The sequence below is a fragment of the Labeo rohita genome, chromosome 13 (assembly GCF_022985175.1).
Source record: "Labeo rohita strain BAU-BD-2019 chromosome 13, IGBB_LRoh.1.0, whole genome shotgun sequence".
In the NCBI taxonomy this organism is placed as follows: domain Eukaryota; kingdom Metazoa; phylum Chordata; class Actinopteri; order Cypriniformes; family Cyprinidae; genus Labeo; species Labeo rohita.
In genome coordinates this window covers 20,030,252-20,050,190 of record NC_066881.1, presented here as the reverse complement: position 1 = coordinate 20,050,190, position 19,939 = coordinate 20,030,252, and the positions used below count along the sequence as shown (strand labels likewise).

The window sequence follows — 19,939 nt, the reverse complement described above, 5'->3', positions numbered from 1 at the left end:
CTATAAATACAGCATACCTTCACATTCGCTTGCTGTGGATACCTTGATTGCCTTTCTCTTCCGGGCAGCAGAGGGCAGAGTTGAGCCTGTGGTGACAGGTGTTGGGCCGACAGAAGATTCCTCTGCTGCTAATTAGACCAGCATCCTCTCCTCCTGCTGACCTACAGGACACAGACACTCATTCCATCAGGGGAGTCAATTCACAGTGAAATATGAGCTGCTGTATTTAGAGCTGTGCAGGGTAGGTGACGACTTAAGAGTGACTTTATTCTATGAAACTAGATTCGGCGGGCGTTATCCATGCTCCTGATCTTCAATCAGTGCAAGTCAGTGCATAAAAGCTAAAATGTAAGTGCTGTCTGTAGTCAGTGGTGCAGGTTCTTCAAAGTCATATCAGTGGAAAATAGTGAAACTCTGCCTTGTGGGAAATAAAACAGACCTGGATCAACAGGGTCATGGTGAGCTTGGACCATCCAATCATAAGCTTGGCCCTCCCCTACAACTGAGAGAGAGATGGATAGATAGATAGATAGATAGATAGATAAAGAAAGATAAAGAAATATTAACAAACATATGAACGAGCAATATATAGATAGAAAAAACAAACAAGCGATAGATAGATGGATAGACAGATGATAGAAATAAAGAAAAAATTAAACGAATGAACGAACGATACATAGATAGAAAAAATGAACAAGCAATAGATAGATAGATAGATAGAAATATTAACAAACATACGAACGAGTGATATATATATATAGAAAAAACAAACAAGCGATAGATGATAGAAATAAAGAAAAAATTAAACGAATGAATGAGCGATAGATAGATAGAAAAAACGAACAAGCGATAGATAGATAGATAGAAAGAAATATTAACAAACATACAAACGAGCAATATATAGATAGAAAAAACAAACAAGCGATAGATGGATAAATAGATAGATGATAGATAGATAGATGGAGATGGATGGACGGCTAGATAGACAGAGCGATAGATAGAACGATAGATAGATAGATGGATGGACAGATAGACAGAACGACAGACGGATGAACAGACAGAACAATAGAAAAGAGAACGACAGATATATAGATAGGTGACAGATGGACAGAAAAATGAACAAGTGATAGAACAATAGACAGATAGATGATATATACAGATAGAAAAAACGAACAAAAAAACGAGCAATAGAATAATAGACAGATATAGATAGAAAAACAAACAAGCGATAGATAGACAGATGAACAGAATGATACACAGAACAAAAGATAGAGCGATAGACTGAACGAACAAATGAACGAGCGATAGAATGAACAATAGATGGATAGATAGATAGACAGATAGATAGATGGATAATATTAAAAATCTAATACTACATTAAAATGACATTAGAATAATTACAATTAGAATTTAGCAGAAAATTGTTTAGTAGAAGTAGAATAAAAAGAAGTATGAGGCAATTCAGTACATTGCTGCCTTGCCGGCACTGTAATTTCTCTTAAAATGAACTGGGAGAGTACAGCTGTGCACAGCAGCCCATCGAGATCCCGTTTAACCAGTGACCTTGAGCTCGGTGTTTGAAGACTGACCAAACAGAAAGCCAGACACAATTCAGCTCACAATTTCTCTTCTTGGAGCGGGAGACGCAGCCGTATGATATCATTAGTCTGTGTGGGTCTCTTCTGGGAAGATCTGGAGAGGCTCACACAGATGGAGAGCACCGCCCAGGGGCTTGATAGACCCGAGAAACCCATTCATACTTGCACAGGCCTGGGATAACAGAGCAAAGACAACACAACACATGCACACAGCTCTCTGTATAGATACATATCAATAATCTGATACATACCTTAAATGCAGTAATGCAGCACCCTTCAAGGGCACTATATTAAAGTTGTGTCTCACATGTGTACCTGAATATAAATAGCCATACCGCTGCTTGGTATCCATAGGGGAAGGTGAGAGACTCTTCTCTTTAATTAAGCATTAAATCTGCCTCTTCACTGAGTTAATGAAGCTCTTCTCTGACTGGCAATGGTGCTCTTTGGCAGAAACCAACGGTGTCTGTACTCAGATCCTGCTTTGTAAGCTTTTTTTCACTCCGCACCCTGATGTTCTCAATAAATGGGTTACCACAGGCTTATTTAAAACACTTTTATTTGGTGTGTTATGAAGGTTTGAATAATCTAAAAATAATTTTAGTACACGTGAGGTCAAATATAAGTTATAAATATCCATATAAACACAGATATAATATACAGATAATATAAAGATAATATTATGAACAGAACCTATACCTTAATACACTACCATTCAAAAGTTTTGGGTCAGTAAGATTTTTAAATTGTTTTAAAAGAAGTCTCATATGCTCCCAAAGGCTGCATATTTGATTTAAAATACTGTAAAATCAGAAAAAAATTATATTATTAGTTTTCTGTGATTTTCAGCATCATTACTGTAGTCTTCAGTGTCACATGATCCTTCAGAAATCATTCTAATAGGCTGATTTTCTGTTCAAGTAACATTTATTATTCTCAATGTTGAAAACAGTTGTGCTGCTGAATTTTTTTTGTTATTTTTCAAGATATTTTAATTAATTTATTTTAAAAATAGACCGTTTGTAACATCCTAAATGTATTTAATGCATCCTTGCTGAATAAAGGCATTAATTTCTTTAAAAAAGTATAAACCTCAAACTTTTGAATGGCGGTGTATATTATGTACACTATCAGTCAAAAGTTTTTGAACAGTAACATTTTTAATGTTTTTTAAAGAAGCCTCTTCTGCTCACCAAGCCTACATTTATTTGACACTGCAGACTAGAGTAATGGTGGTGAAAATGTAGCTTTGATCACAGGAATAAATGAAATTTTAAAATATATTCAAACAGAAAGCAGTTATTTTAAATAGTAAAAACATTTCAATATTTTGAATCAAATAAACGCATGCTTAGTGAGCAGAAGATAATTCTTTAAAAAACATAAAAAATCTTACTGTTCAAAAACTTTTGACTGGTAATGTACTAATACAAATTTACAGCTGTAGTAGTGTTCAAAATATCTGTAAACAAAACAACATAATTTTCAAAAAAAGCAAAGGAATATTTAAAATACCAAAATACCAAATATTAATCTCAGCCTATTTATAGTCTCTGATAAGGTGGTACATTAGCACCCGAGTGTACTAAATGATCCAATGCCATTTAACACTCACAATAATGTGTGCAAGAGATGACTGCAACTACATATATACTCTCATAATGATAAAAATATGTTTAAGGCCTATATACATGACGGAATTTCTTCACAACACAAACATGATAAATAGTGAAAAAACAGTCATTTCTCAATAACAATATACATGTGGCAAGACATGTATATGGCACTGTTCTTACATACAAATGCTCTGGATGTTCAAGCATCATTACAAAGCTAAATATGATCCTGATCTGAAAATAATTTCAGCTCATGTTTTGTTATGAAAGGGACAGTTCACCCAAAAATGCATTGTGATGCATCAAAGACTGCCACGGAAGAGAAAAATTTGTTAAATAACGTCGATTCATTTTGTTTTCTTTGTGCACAAAAAGTATTAGCATCATAAAATTAAGGTCACAATGTCTTTACTACCTTTCTGGGCCTTGAATGTGGTAGTTGCATTGCTGTCTATGCAGGGTCAGAAAGCTCTCGGATTTCATCAAAAATATCTTAATTTGTATTCTGAAGATGAATGAAGGTTTTACAGGTTTGTAGCGACATGAGGGTGAGTAATTAATAACAGAATTAAAAATTTTGTATGAACTATCCCTTTAAGGAGAAACTAACTTCCGTCTGAACCCACTGCGTACACTGCGTACTGTCAAGGCCAGTCATGCCTTTAATGCATGGATGATAATTGATCTAATTCCTAAACTTCTCAAGTGCATTTTTTGCTTTTCTTCTGAGTTTAAGCACAAGAAGAAGAGCTGTCGAATTCAAGTGAACCATTTTCAAGTGAGCCATATCCATTCATCTTTTTCAGTTTGAGCTGGTCCGGGTGAGTCAGGGCCTGGCTCTCTTCCACAGCCTCTTTCGTAGCAAACATCTGACTAATCTCTACAAATGTTTTATTTTTAGTTTCCGGAATAACAAAATACACATAGACGGCCACTGACAGGCATATGGCACAGAACACCAGATAGCAGAAGGACCCAGCAGACATCTGTAGCAGAGAAATAGGGTGAAACGCAAACTAAGTTATTCCTTTTTAAAACAGCTGAATTAAATGAAGATGATTGAATCTTACAGTGATTGACTTTGACAAATGTTTTCAACACACAAGGCGACCGCAATCCTGGAAAACCCTTTTCCAGTGTATATATATATAGCTTTAACTGCGTTGAATGGATACCTGAAGGAACGGAAAGATGAAGCCGATGGTGAAGTTCGACATCCAGTTAAGAGATCCTCCAACGGTGTATGCGGCAGGACGATGGGATTGCTTAAAGAGCTCAGCTGTGATCAGGAACGGAACGCCCGCTACAAAACAGACACATCATGTTTAATTACCTACATACATCTCAGAGGAAAAGTGCTGTGAAACCTAAAGTGGCCATATTTTTTTTAGCCTAATAAAAGTGCATATTATGAATGCATTTGCATGCACATGCATGTCTGCATTGCTCTTCTGTAGTGCAACAGTTCTTGGAGGGAGGATAATAAAGTAGCTTTATGAAGAGCTCGTTATCTCAATATGCAGGAAGCAGAGATTGTTCCACTGCTTAAGTTCTAATCCCTTTTGGTTACAAGTGAAAAATAAGGAGGCACAAGGTGTTATTTCAAATGTAATGAATTCAGGAACAAGCCAAGCGATGGCTTCATTATTTGTGCGTGATAATTGCAGCAGGAGGCGTGCTGCAGTTAAATTGATAAGGAACTCTGCTTGTAATTCATTGTTCATGCAGGATTTTGTCTTAAAAAGCCATATTCATCATTGTTTATGAACAATGAGCCATAAAAAATCCTAATTAAAGACGTAATTACACCGATTGAGACTGGGGCCTGAGAATGAATTATAGATTTTGGAGTTGGGTTGGATAATGCATCAACTCAGTAAAGCACTTGTAGTCTCATTCATCACTGTAGCAGAGCTACTCCTCTCTGTTCTTATTGTGCGCATAAACTATGAATCTAATGCTCATGCAGCACTAATAGAGGGAAGTACACACTTTAACTTTAATACTTTGTTCTTCGAAACTCTTTTAAATGCCAATATCTTCTCCTCAACAGTACAATTTAGTCAAGACATCTGTATGCTGTTCTCTGTCCAGTCTAAGAATGACCAAATGCGTGCCACTATTAAAAAATATTTAGGAGCACCAGTGCGACTGACCCGATGTTTGCGCTGAGGGGAGCTTCAAAGGTTTCTACGTGTTTTTGCAACTTGAGTAATGTATCACAGACATATCTCACGAATCCTTTCATAAACAAAGTGTAGAGAGAGTATAAATAAGGGATTCATTGTGCAGTGTAGAGAACTTTGTTGATTATAATTTACCTTTGAGATTGCGATGAACTAAGATGAGTGACATCTTTTAATGATTATTAAGGGAGTTTGTAAATGAGATATTGATATAATACAACAGTTAAACAAGAAGGTAATATTAAGTGACTTACATTGTCTGGCTATAACACTATTGCCCGATTTTGTGCTATTTTGTCGTCAAAAATAGTTTGAAACAAGTCACAACTGAGCTGCTGCGCATCTCCATTCAAACACAGCAGTGTTTCGTTTATGAATGAACGTGCGTTTTTAAACTAATCTTTTAGTTTTTAAACATTTGAATGAATCAAATGAATGAATGATTTAGTAATTAAATCAGTGACTTGCTGCCACCTACTGGCAGTTTTATTTTTAAAGTATCTTTTCAGTTAAATCATTTAATATTTCTGTATTCAATATTTTATATTTAAAACATTGATTGCACTCATGCCACCTCTGAGCCTCATCAAACACATGAAAATATGTCTGTGCCACCTCTGTAGTACAAATAAATTTTGTTAATACTGATTTCATTTGATTGGTAACTTATGCTTATTCTACTTGTTCTTATTCTGTTGTTTTAATTAGAATTTTTAAAAAGCTTATAAAATTTTTAATTTTTAAAAGCAATATATATATATATATATATATATATACATATATATATATAAAAACTGTGCTTGACATTCACATGTAACTCATAAATCTGTATTAGTACAATGTAGCTTCTGATTGTGTGCTCACAGAAAAAAAGGAAAAAATTGTTATGTAATATCTAAGGTAAAGATGTTTTCAAAATTTTGAAAATAAATGAGATTGAAATAAAACATATAATGTAAAATACAATGTAAAAAAATGGTAAGGATAGATTAGGATGTATGTCATTAAATACTAAATATTAAACAAGATTTTGTTCCATCCTAAAAAAAAAATAATATAACATTTTTAAAAAATTATAAAAATAATAAATATAATAAATGATATATATATATATATAACTATTTCTTAAACTTTGAAAGTTTTTACACTATTCTAAATAAATAAAACCAGTCATAAGGGTCAATTTTTCAAATTGAGATTTATACCTCATTGGGAAAGCTAAATAAATAAACCTTCCATTGATGTAAGGTTTGTTAGGACAATAGGACAATATTTGGCCGAGATACAACTATTTGAAAATCTGGAATCTGAGGGTGCAAAAAAGTAAAAACAGTGAAAAAAAATCAACTTTAAAGTTGTCCAAATTAAGCACTTAGCAATGCATATTACTAATCAAAAATTAAGTTTTGATATATTTACGGTAGGAAATGTACAAAATATCTTCATGGAATATTATCTTTACATAATATCCTAATGATTTTTGGCATAAAAGAAAAATCAATAATTTTGACCCATACCGTGTATTTTTGGCTACTGCTACAAATGTACCCATGCTACCTAAGGCTGTTTTTTTTGTGTAGGGTCACATATGACAAAAACCTAGGGCTCAAAAAAAATACTGAGGTCTAAACTGAACAGCAGTTGAGTTTGCTTTTCAAAATTCTACCCCCAGGTGTCGCTATTTCACTATTTGAAGGCGTCATCTGGGACTTCAGGGTCAAAGAGCAGACAACTACTCATCCAGTTGAAGTACTGCTCTACTGAATGTGCCTGAGCATGACTGAAACTAATTCAGCCATGTAGATCAGTTTAATAAATAGATTAAGAGAAGAAGAAAGAGTAACAAACACAAAGAACTCACCCGGCCCGATGCAGAATCCAGCAATGATCCCAACCACACACCCCACACTCACATATTTCATGAAAGGCACATGAATCTGAGAGCATAATAGTAGCAAAAGGTGAAAAAAAGTGTTATATCACATGTGTGAATATTTCTGACAACAGTTATTTCAATGAGCAGAGCTATTAAAATTAAATGCAAGTATTTTTCCAATTTATTTACGATATTTTACTTACTTGAAGAATGAGAGACAGTGTTATCCCAGCACAACACATCCCCATGACACCAAAACCTCCAATTATCAATGGCCTTCGCCCAAGACGCTCAATGGTGAAACACTGAATGAAAAAGTGATGCAATGTGAATGTTCACAATAGGCACTTCCATCTTGATCGGATTAATTAGTAACCGCTGTCTTGAAAGGAAGACTTCCTGTGCTTTTCTGAAAGTAAATGTCATGGAAACATAAAGTGGAACCTTGTTTTTTCATTAAGTGCTGCTAAAATTGAGCGCTAAAGCTGTGCACTGTTGACTTAAAAGCGGGTGAAGCTGACATAAGAATGAATAGCTGTAATTTTATAACCAATCTCTAGCCTTCCTCTCGTGTGCCATTCGCCTCCCGAGTGAGGGCCAATTGACACTGACAGCAATGAGTTCTTCTGACTAACAGCGTGCCTCTTTCTCTCCGGTTGCTGCTGGTGCATCACTAAATCCCGGCTAAGCGACGCAACTGGGAGAGAGAGAGAGAGAGACTGTATCTGGCCTTCATTACAGCTCTGAGATGTGACCCAGGAAAGGAGGCGGCAAAAACAAGACACATCAGTCTCTCTAACGCTCATCTTATACAGTGATTTTTATGTGTGTCACAGCAGAAAAATACACAACGTGAGCTGGGAAAGATTGAGGGCAAAGCTAAATGAAAATGATTGAGATATGAACAGACGTTCTTTCTCAAATGTAGCACTTTCAGTGAAGTAATAGACCAAGTGATGTCTAATAAACTATTTTGAGTCACTATATAACCCTGTCAGATAGTCTTTTACCGCTATCAATAATTGAACCAGACAATTTTCGCATTGGAAGCATATGAAAACTCACCCCTATGAGGCCTGCAACGATCTCTATAGCTCCAGTTCCTACAGTCGTGTATTGGATCTCAGGAGCCGGGATTCCTGCGTTTTCAAAGATGTTGTTGGTGTAAAACCAGATCTGGGGGGGGAGAGCGAAAGGATAGTGATTTTGGCTTGTACAGGTGGCATATCGTGACTATGAACGGTTACGGTGTACAACACTTCAGATTCAATTTGAGAGCTGGAGGGCTGTGTGTGAGGTTAGGCAGGGGGGTAATCAGAGAGAACACAGACGGTTTGAGAGCTGCTGGGACTGTAGAGGACACACACGGCCTGCCTCTCTCCTGCTGCTCATGCTGAAGTCAGCCAAGACTCACCACCTGTCAGCCCCATTTACAATGAATACACACACATAGACGCTCACAGGGTCACCTGCCACTTAAGGGCCCTACAGTCAATGTCATTTAATATTCAAATTTGATATCAAAACCCCACAGGGCAAACATGGATAGTCCTACTTGGATCTGACATCAGCAGCTCACGTACTTTGACAAGATGTATCGATGGTTTGGGGATAGTTTACCCAAAACTGAAAATTCTGTCATTAATTACTCACCCTCATGTTGTTCCAAACCTGTAAGACTTTCTGTCATCTTTCATGAAATCCAAGATCTTTCTGACCTTGCATAGACAGCAGCTAGCACGTTCAAGGCCCAGAAAGGTAGTAAGGACGTTGTTAAATAGTCCTTGTAGCATCAATGGTTCAACCTTCAATTTTCTGAAGCTTTGAGAATACTTCTTGTGTAGAAGAAAATGAAAATGAACATTTTATTCAAATTCAGTTGCGTTGCTGTCTATGCAGGGTCAGAAAGCTCTCGGATTGCATCAAAAATATCTTAATTTGTATTCTGGAGATGAACGAAGGTCTCACGGGTTTGGAACGACATGAGAGTAAGTAAAATTGACAGAATTTTCATTTTAGGCTAAGGTTAAGAGTTTTTTTTAAGATGCTGAAAAGTCAATCTTTCAGCTTTGTAGCCATATAAGACTGTCAGAAAATGTTGTTGTCTTGTCCAGTGAGTAAAAGTTTAGTTTATTTTATAAAAATCTCTGTAAAGACCAACTGAGTAATGTAAGTCACAGACATTTATCATGCTCTGGTACTCCTCAGATCTCACAGAAAAGAAATGAGATGCTAATTTTTTTTTGTTTCAGAATCAGTTGAATAAATATCAGTGACTGTAAATGAATTAAATGGATGAATCACCAGTGAGATAATGGCTTTTATTTATTGTTTTGTTGTCGGTTGTGAAAATTAGATGGGATAAAGACATGACAGAAATAGAAATTGCAATTTGACAAACTCTAAATGGCAAACATGGATAGTTCTACTTGACATCAGCAGTCCATGCACTTTGACAAGATGTATTTATGATTTGGGGAATTAAAGGGATAGTTCACCCAAAAATGAATTCTGTCATACCCTCATGTCGTTCCAAACCTGTAAGAACTTCGTTTATTTTCGGGACACAGATTAAAATATTTGTAATGAAATCTGAGAGCTTTCTGACCCTGCATAGACAGCAACTAGCACGTTCAAGGAACAGAAAGGTAGTAAAGACATCCATAATATAGTCCATGTGGCATCAGTGGTTCAACCTTTAATTTTGTGCGCAAAGAAAACAAAAATAACAGGTTTATTCAAGTTCAAATTTAGATGCACTGCTGTCTATGCAGGGTCAGAAAACTCGCGGGTTTCATCAAAAATATCTTAATTTGTGTTCCAAAGATGAACAAAGGTCTTATAGGTTTGGAACGACATGAGGGTGAGTAAAAATGCCAGAATTTTCATTTTTGGGTGAACTGTCCCTTTAAGGCTAAGGTTAAGGTTCTCTTGTCCAGTGAGCAAAAATGTTAGTTTATTTTATAAATAAATATCTTCAATCTCCGTGAAGACCAACTTAATAATGTAAGCCACAAACATTGTCATGTTCTGGCACTCCTCAAACTTGAGAAAAGAAATGAGATGCTCAATTTGTCAATGAATGTCAATGACTGTAAATGAATTAAATTGATAAATCACCACTGAGATAATGGCTTTTATTTATTGTTTTGTTGTTGACTGTGGAAATTAGACGGGATAAAGACATGACAGAAATAGAAATTGCGATTTAACAAACTCTAAATGGAATCTGCAGACTTTTTTCCTCATTTTGCAACATAATCTGTGAATTCTGCAGAATGTAAAGTGGTAAACAGAGCTGAGAGTACTGCAATGTTTTCAGCAACAAAGCATTGTCATATTAGCCAACATCAAATGAATGATTAAATGAACAACAAGCAAGGAGTGGGGAATATGTAGAAGTTTGCAAATGATGGCTGTTTGAATTCTGCTGAGCTCTGGGCACGCACAATCCGTGTGGGCCTGGTAATGAGCTCTCTATCAGTCTTTATCCTCATTATTACATGAAAAATTAGTCTGCCACCAAACAACATTTCAGAACAATAATACAATTTATCAAAGACATTTCTACAGAAAAAAACCTAATCTAATAAATATACAGCATTTTATACTGGTAGAACCTTTAAATGTGATACTAGACACCTTAGAAGAGTTCCTTTTGGAGAAGATCATCATCAGATGCATCAGAATTCTTATTTATAACCCTGATTCTGATCATAACACAGATGTCATAAAAGTTTTAAGAGATGGTGTCAGCTTATAGGCCTAACTTCAACACTACCATCAATCTACCACTGAGAAAAAAAAAAAAAAAGATCGACATTTTTCTGGAATCACAAGCTAATTGTTAAATTGTTTGTTCTAATTTAAAGGGGAGTGTTTATAGATCAAAAAAGATCTGCCAAATCACCATAATCACCATCTTAATGATGTAACAATTAAAAAATACATCTAATTTGCTTGAATAATAGCCTTTATTTATCACTATAGCAGGTTTGTGCAAATTAGACTGCATAAACACTTAAAAAAAGTAATTTGTGAAGCTCTGATGGATAAAAAGTGAGGTTTCTGTCAGCTCTGTCCTCTTAATCATCTGAATAATTAAGCTGAAGTTAAACAAAACTGTTCCTGAAGAATAAATAAACGAGAGGCGCATTGCCACTGCTCTGCTGCGCAGGTTAAACTCACTTTGGTTACCTGCTGTTTATTTGATGTTGGAAGAAATCTTCTGAGGGTTTAGAGAATAAATACTCACCATACCCAAATCCCATCACTGTTCACGGTGTTCATGTCATTACCTTTCCATTACAAAGAACTCAAAACTTAAAACTCAAAACATGCAGTATAGTCAGCTCTATATGTTAATCAGGATGTTAAACTTACCGCATCAATACCAGACAGCTGCATACCGATATTGATGACCACCACAGACAGGACCTGCCAGCGAACAGTGTGGTCCAGTAACAGCTGCCAGACAGAAACTGTCTCCACTGAGGACAGAGAGCGTTGCTCCTCCTGCATCTCCTCTATCTCTGCCTGGATGTTACATTTGGCTCTGTACCATTTCAAGGCTGCACCAACAAAGAGAACACAAACTATTGGTTTAATGTTCATCTATTGTATATCAGGAGTCAGCTGATAAGGTTTTAACATGAGCTGCCACATCAAACCAATACAATCATCTCATACCCAACTCAAACATGACCCATGAACGAACAAAAAAACAACAACCATACAATAAAATACCCATTTCATGGCAATAATCACTCTTCAGTGTCAATGCATAAGTGTGTGCCTACAATGAAAAATAATACTTTTTTAAAAGAATAACTTTGTCTTGTTTTCCAGTAAAATATCTAAATATTCATAAACTTAAATTAACTTAAATAGCAAAACTGCACAAGATAAAAGCCTTTGAGAGAATATGCTGATTTAAGTTTATCCCCTCAGGGTTTTTTTTTTTTAAACAAAAAATATATCTGATTTTATTAATATATTATCATTATATTTTAGTGCTGTCAAACAATTAATCGCGACTATCAAATCCAAAATAAAAGTTTTTGTTTATAAAATATGTGTGTATACTCTGTATATTATGAATATATAAACGCTCACACATACAGTATATATTTTTTAAATATTTATATGTATTTACATGTATATATTTCTATTCATATAATTGATATTATATATAAATATTTTTAATATATAAACATTACATATTTTTCCAAAATATATACATGCATGTGTGTGTATTTATATATACATAATACATATACACAGTACACACACATACATTATGTAAACAAAAACGTTTCGATGCGATTCTTTTTTGATAGCACTATTATATGTTTTTAGATTTATGCTTAAAATGAAAACAACTGCTAATAGTGTAAGAAAATAGTTCTTTTTAAGGATGTTTATAATAATTTTACTGACAATAAAGACAAAAATATGGATTAATAAGGTGATCTGGTAACACTTTATTTTAAGATCCAATTCTTACTGTTAACCAACCATTAACTACGACTTTTGCCTCAATAAATTCCTAATTTGCTTGAGTAATAGTAAGTTGTTAAATTTAGGTATTGGGTAGGATTAAGGATGTAGAATATGGTCATGCAGAATAGGTGTTTTATAAGGACTAATAAGCAGTCAATATGTTAATAATAGGCATGCTAATAAGCAACTAGTTAATAGTGAGAATTGGTCCCTATACTAATGTGTTACCGATGATCTATAATGTATACTGTAAAATGAACAATACACAGGGTAGATCTGATGTTTGGATGGTTTTAGAAATATGCCTAAAGTGGTTCAAATTCTATATTAAAAGCATTTCTCTCACCAGTAATAGTGGCATGAACATTGTGCTTCTCAATCAACAGGTAGCGTGGGCTTTCTGGAAACCACGGTAAGAGCATCAGCTGGATAAAGGTGGGGACAACCACAAGAGACAGAAACAGGGGCCAGTGCTCCTCCTGTCAAACAAAACATCACAAGTTTAAACAAAATACTGAAGAGTGATGTACTGTAACTGTATGATGTTTAATCGCTGATGTTTAGTTCCCAGTTGTACCTTTCCTAAAAGTTCATGCAGGCCCAAGACTTGAGCTGAGAAAACCCCAGCACAAATGAAAATGCTGGGCATGAGCCCAAGGAAGCCTCTTAGGTTTTTAGGAGCGATCTCTCCCAGGTACATAGGCACCACACTGAGAGAGATACCTGAAGAAACACATCAGAGTCTATTAATGTCAAGTCTTACTTTGCAATACCTGCTTATTTGTAGTTAGGACATACCTGAATGTATTCCTGTAATAAACCGACCAAAGATGACCATTTCGGGCGAACCGCAGATCCTGCTGAACCCCATGAGAGAACCTGCCAAGAACACCAGTACAGTGGAGTTGACCACTGTTCCTTTCCTGCAAAAGCAAACACTGTAAGGTTCTGCTCTGGCACTGCTCATTAAGCTAGGACAGTCATGCTCGATAGCCGGCCACCTGGGAGTTTAACTATCAAAACCAGATAACTGATGTTCCATGACAGTGCTGCTGGGTGAAATAGCTGCATTCCTTGATTAGTTCTATCAAGTTGTAAACTTTCCCCCTGATTTACAGACGGCTGCACCGTGTTCTGCGTTATGATCACCTTACTGCTATAAAACATTTTGCTGGACTGAAATTGATTAGAACAATAAATAGGGTCATGAATCATCGTCTTTCATTTGCATTTAAATGTCTGCAGTCAAATCTTGTGGCGCCACTCATAGACACTCAGAACAGGAGACAGGCATACTTCCAGTGTCCTTGGAGAGTACAAAATAGAAGTGTAAGCTCTGGTTAGGAAATGCACATAGTTACAAAGTGGTTAATTGAACAGTTTTATCTCTGTACAATAACATTATGACCATATAAAATAAATATTGGCCAATTAAAATAATGTTTTAATGTCTTTATTTACTCATCATCATGTTGTTCCAAACTAGCAAGACTTTTCTTTTTAAAGAAAGAACTTTTTAATAATGTACTACTTGCTCTTTTCCATGCAATTACAAATAATGCAGGCGGAAGCTTTCAAGCTACAAAAGAGACACAAAACATCATTAAAGTCTTATAAAAGTCATCCATATGATAAAACTATCCTATGACTTCAGATGATTTCGATTAGGGGTCAACTGATACGTTTTTCAGGGCTAATGCCGATATTGATTATTACAGATCAAGTAGACCGATAACCGATATTTTAAACTGATACATATGTCTGGTGTAAAAATTAAAACTTATGTCATTATTAAGAATAACAAGGGCTCTGATAAAAAGTTTCTTTAAATTCTTTTTGAATTTTTTTTAATCGGCAAATCGGTTTTGAAAAAGAATGACACCGATAACCATAAAAATGCTTAATATCAGCACCGATAATTGGCCAGGGGTGCGTTTCCCAAAAGCACTGTTAGCCAGCTATGATAGTTACTTCCACTGAACTCTATTGGTAATGACAGAACTTGCAACCATAGTTACTTTTTTGGAAACGCACCCCACACACCGATAATCGGTTGACGCCTAATTTCAAAATTCACACAGACCACACAGTGTCACACAGACACAGACCACTTTTATGAGACTTACACTGAACTTTTATCTTGTCTTTAAAGGAACACTCCACTTTTTTTGAAAATGAAACTCATTGAGTTTTACCATTTTTGAATCCATTCAGCCAATCTCCAGGTCTGACGGTAGCACTTTTAGCATAACTTAGCAAGGCTCATTGAATCTGATTAGACCATTAGCATCTCGCTCAAAAATGACCAAAGAGTTTCGATATTTTTCCTATTTAAAACTTGACTCTTCTGTAGTTACACCGTGTACAAAGACGGACGAAAAAATGAAAAATTGTGATATTCTAGACTGATATGGCTAGGAACTATACTCTCATTTCAGCATAATAATCAAGGAACTTTGCTGCCGTACCATGGGTGCAGCAGGTGCAATGATATTACACAGCCGTCAACTCTGCCGGCTGCAGCTCTGCATCTACACAAACTTAGTGCTGGTCACTTTCAGGTGCTGTGTAATATCATTGCAAACTAATCAGGAACAAAGACGACTGGAACTAACTGGACAGAACAAAATGTCTCCTCTTTTCAGAGTGCAAACAAGGCCATTTACAAGGCAAAGGCAAAGTCGTTCAGTGCGGTCAGAGAGGTCAGGTGAGGTGACAGATGAGGAAGAATCTACCTCGGTGGCCTTGACACTCAGAGGAATTCCTGGCAGACTGACCACACCATGCCAGATGTTATGGGTCTCCTTCTGACTTACCTTCCAAATTTGGTGACCAGAGTGCCCACCATCAAAGAGCCGATCAGGCCTCCAATCGCAAACACAGAAACGGTGAGTGAATACATGAGCGTCAGGGCCTCCTCGTTTAATCCAGTTCCATTGCGACTCAGCACCGTACGGTTATAGAAGTCTTTAATGTACTGTTAGTGACACAGAAATGGAGAGACAGAGAGAGAAAAAGATAAATTAAAGTGAAATTCATCCAAAAATACTGTTAGCATTTACTCTTGCTGAAAAAAAAAAACCTGTCCCAACTTTATCGCCCTGAGAATAAAACTCATAAAAGTCAGGTTTGGAATGACATGAGGATGATTTGTGGGTGAACTATTCTTTAAAACCCTTTCTTTTTTGTATATGTTTTTTAAAGAAGTCTCTTCTGCTCATCAAGCCTGGATTTATTTGATTCAAAATACAGTAAAACAGTAAAATTTTGAAATAATTTTACTATTTAAAATAACTGTTTTCTCTTTTTATATATAACTTTAAAATGTAATTTTTTCCTGCGATTTCAAAGCTGAATTTTTAGCATCATTACTCCAGACACACAATCCTTCGGAAATCATTCTAATATTATGATTTGTTGTGCAAAAAACATTTATTATTATTATTATTATTATTATTATTATTATTATGTTGCAAACAGCTGAGTAGAATATTTTTCAGGTTTCTTTGATGAGTAGAAAGTTCAGAAGAGCAGCATTTATCTGAAATTTATCATTTTAGCATTTATCACATTTTTTGTAACTTTATCACTTTTGAACAATTTAAAGCATCCTTGCTATATAAAAGTATTAATTTCTATCATTTCTTTACCAAAAAAATTATACTGACTCCACGCATTTGAATGGTATAGTGTATAGAGTTACAAAAGCTTTTCATTTCAGATAAATGCTGATCTTTGGATCTTTCTATTCATCAAAGAATCCTAAAAAAATGTACTCAACTGTTTTACATATTGATAAAATATCAATAATAACGTAAATAATAATAATAATAATGTTTCTTGAACAGCAAATCAGCATTTTAGAATGATTTCTGAAGCATCATGTGACACTGAAGACTGGAGTAATGATGCTGAAAATTTAGCTTTGATCATAGGAATAAATTACATTTTAAAATATATTCAAAATAGAAAGCAGTTATTTTAAATAGTAAAAACATTTCACAATATTACTGCTTTTGCTGTTTTTTGGATCAAATAAATAAAAGCTTGGTGAGCAGAAGAGACTTCTTTAAAAAAACATAAAAAATCTTACTGTTCAAAAACTTTTGACGGGTATTGTATTGCTGTCAGATTCAGTTCAAAGGCGTCATGAACAGCCATTCTCAATTTCTACAACTTCCTTTATATTTCAAGTCTCAAAGATTGTATTCAATAAAACGTATCAACATGGATATACACACCTCTGTCTCGTGACAAGCTCTTCCTTCTATGCAACTCATTCTCTCAACTGCCTGTACTTTGAGGTCACAGTCTAATTTAATTTAATTTAATTAGTTTATGTACCTTTTTTTTCTATTCTAAATTTAAGCTGGAGCACTGCAGTATAATTTAACAGACTTGAGAAAACTCTTAACAGTCTTTCAATTTACTCATTGAACTGAAATAGATTGAAATAGATTGAACTGAACTAAAAATGTACAAAAAAACCTGTATTACTTATAAAATTGATTGATCTTCTGCTTAAAAAAAAAAAAACAAACAAACAAACAAAAAAAAGCAAGCAACCGTTTCCAGTTGGCATTTTTGGATTTCTATGTTTGAATCTTCTTCATTAGCACATGACGTTCCAAGAAAAACAGAACAAAACAAAGCCACTTAAGTAGGGTATATAACAGCCAGTCAGGAGACTAGACAGGAAAAATTTAAATATTTTCATCATTAACAGGCTAATGGGGCAGGGCAAATAGGTCCCTACTTATATACATGAAGAGCTGCTAGAGGCAACCACTGCAGCACAAAATGCCTGACAAGCCAAGATGAACAAATAACATCTAACTGACTCATCTACAAAAAATGAAAATAAGGCTCCAACACTTTGTTTCCTCAAGTTTCTGGAGAAAGTCTAAAGATAACTTTCTCTTTTTGTCCCACATCCATCATGGATGGCTCTTTGGTTAAAATTATGATTTATTTTTAATGTATTTATATCTAATATAAAAATAGTAAATATATGATATATATATTAATATCAATTTATACAAATATTTAAATAATTCCAGAATTCCTTGTAGAAATTACACTTTTACAACAAGAATGTACAGAATGCACAGAATCGTGTTAAAGCAACATTCCCTGAGATTTTGCATCAGGAGAGCCTCTGTTTAGGCCACTTTGTTTATTTTAAACTCGAGCCTGACGTGCATCTTTCTACTGGAAGCCACTTTTAAGAAACTTTGTGAAGAATGGAAATATATTGGCTATGTTATCTACTGATTACGCTATGAGTTTTGGCAATCGAGGTACTCGGTGTGTTGGTGAGCTCTTACCCCAGCAGGAGAGTTGACCACAGCTAAGTTATATCCATACAGCATTGAGCTACCAAAGGAGGTAAGAAAAGCCACTGCCAGCAGAGATGAGGTAAGATGCTATAAAAAAGAAACAAGAACATATTTATGGCCCAGTTTTCCATACTTTTTTATGAAGTGGCAAGCTATCTCTTGTTTCTTTTTTTTTAATGCTATAGCTAAAACTGGGAGCACATGCATGAGCCCTAATGTCATTACATTGATGCATTACATTGAGAATTAGTCACAGACATCCTCATGGTGTTTCAGAGGACCAAAAATGTAGAAATGAAACAAAAATTGACAATTTATAAAATGTAGATAAACAGTGCTCAGTACATAAATAATAGGTTTACACTGGTATATCCAATGGCATATGTTGTACTAGTAGGCTACAATATTTAATATGTATGTGGAACGCATAAAATATATTCATACATATATTTAATTTTATAAACAAATATATTTCATTTCTATATTAATAAACATTCTATTATATTCTGTTGATCTTATCTTCTAAATGTTGAAGCAAAAGTTCAAGTCACAAGAGGAGAGAACAGCTTTCTCATGGTGTGACTTCAGTGGTCGTTACACTTCAGATCATGAGTGGAAAACTTAATTTGTCTCACTAAGTGGTCAGATACAGTTACTTATGTGTAGTCCTACACGTGAGGGAAGATGCTGAGAAAATGTCTTGTGACATTAACTCAATGTCTTTTCTTTCTCTCTCTCTTCTTTCTTTTTTCTTTACACACCATATCTTACAAAAGAAAAATGTGGCATTAAATATTACTGATTTTACAATACCTCTTAAAACCTTTTATTACAAAAACTTCATCAGCCCAACTTCAACAGCCTACTAGGATTAATCTTTAATAGAGTATAATTTGAGACATCATTTTTAAACTAACTACTATTGAAAATCAGTAGATGGCAATCAATAATGCGGTTTAGGAGAGCAGAACTAAAACAAGTTACAAAACAAACGGATATTTATAAAACTAAATGACCCAACATTTAAATAGTGATAAAATAGTCTACTTACCGATGTTATTTTGCCTGAGCTGAGAATTAGCACTTCTTCGGCCATTTTCAAGTTATTAATAGGCTACAAGACGTCTTGAGATATATAATATGAGTTAGGTTTAGTTAGTTAGTTTCTACTGGCCGCCTTTCTGTGCTACCGACTTCATCTTGGACTTGAGGGTGTGGTCATAGTGGACACGAGGGCGTGGTCAAACTAGATTGACAGCCAGCGCATCGTATGATTGACAGCGAAGCGGCCTCTCAGCTCATCAATCCGGTCCTGTGCGCGCGCTTCTCCCGACCGGGGCTGGCGTTTCTTAACAGGACCAAGCTTGTACAATCACATGACAGTCAACAACGTGATTCCTGCTGAAATCAATTAGCTAAGTGAATTTACAAAGTCTGCGGTCACTAGAATAAGGGGGCCGCGGAGAATCCAATAGTGAGTAATCCAAAAAGACAGCGCAGAGAGCAAAAAGGCGATATTTATGAACGGGTTGGTTTATCAATCGCGGTCGAGTGAATGAATACATTAAATGCTATTAGTGTGAGTTTAGTGAACTAGGGAGATAGTTCGTTTTAAACTTTAAATAGCTCCTCTTTTGTTAACTACATGTTCTGTCTTATTCCGTGTTCTTATAAGGCCTGGGGCCAGTTTAACTATTTGTCTGACTAACTAGCAGTTAACCAAAGGGTAATCATTATTATTTTTGGATTCAGCTTAGACTAATTTACATTTTTCAGTAACTGTTTTTAAATAAATTATTACCAGTCTTAAAGAAAAATTAGC

The 19,939-nt window shown here is 35.1% G+C and overlaps 1 protein-coding gene across 1 annotated transcript; it reads right to left on the bottom strand.

Moving 5' to 3' along the window:
• Window positions 1-2,245: 2,245 nt before the first annotated feature.
• slc2a15a (solute carrier family 2 member 15a) lies at window positions 2,246-19,317 on the bottom strand. The gene is made up of 12 exons (XM_051126367.1): window positions 19,169-19,317; window positions 18,106-18,204; window positions 15,595-15,755; window positions 13,577-13,701; window positions 13,356-13,501; window positions 13,125-13,257; window positions 11,660-11,847; window positions 8,342-8,452; window positions 7,480-7,581; window positions 7,262-7,337; window positions 4,390-4,517; window positions 2,246-4,200 (listed from the first exon to the last, which is right to left on the bottom strand). The coding sequence occupies exons 1-12, from the start codon at window positions 19,211-19,213 to the stop codon at window positions 3,946-3,948; spliced, it is 1,569 nt and encodes a 522-aa protein (XP_050982324.1). The 5' UTR covers window positions 19,214-19,317; the 3' UTR covers window positions 2,246-3,945.
• Between the last annotated feature and the right edge of the window lie 622 nt (window positions 19,318-19,939).

Bases quoted from the DNA above. Each gene is read 5' to 3' on its own strand.
- slc2a15a (XM_051126367.1), bottom strand. From the start codon at position 19,213: ATGGCCGAAGAAGTGCTAATTCTCAGCTCAGGCAAAATAACATCG. The intron at 18,205-19,168 runs GTAAGTAGACTA...TCTTTTTTATAG, and splicing joins GCTCAGGCAAAATAACATCG to CATCTTACCTCATCTCTGCT. The intron at 13,702-15,594 runs GTAAGTCAGAAG...TTGCTTTTGCAG, and splicing joins CTGGTCACCAAATTTGGAAG to GAAAGGAACAGTGGTCAACT.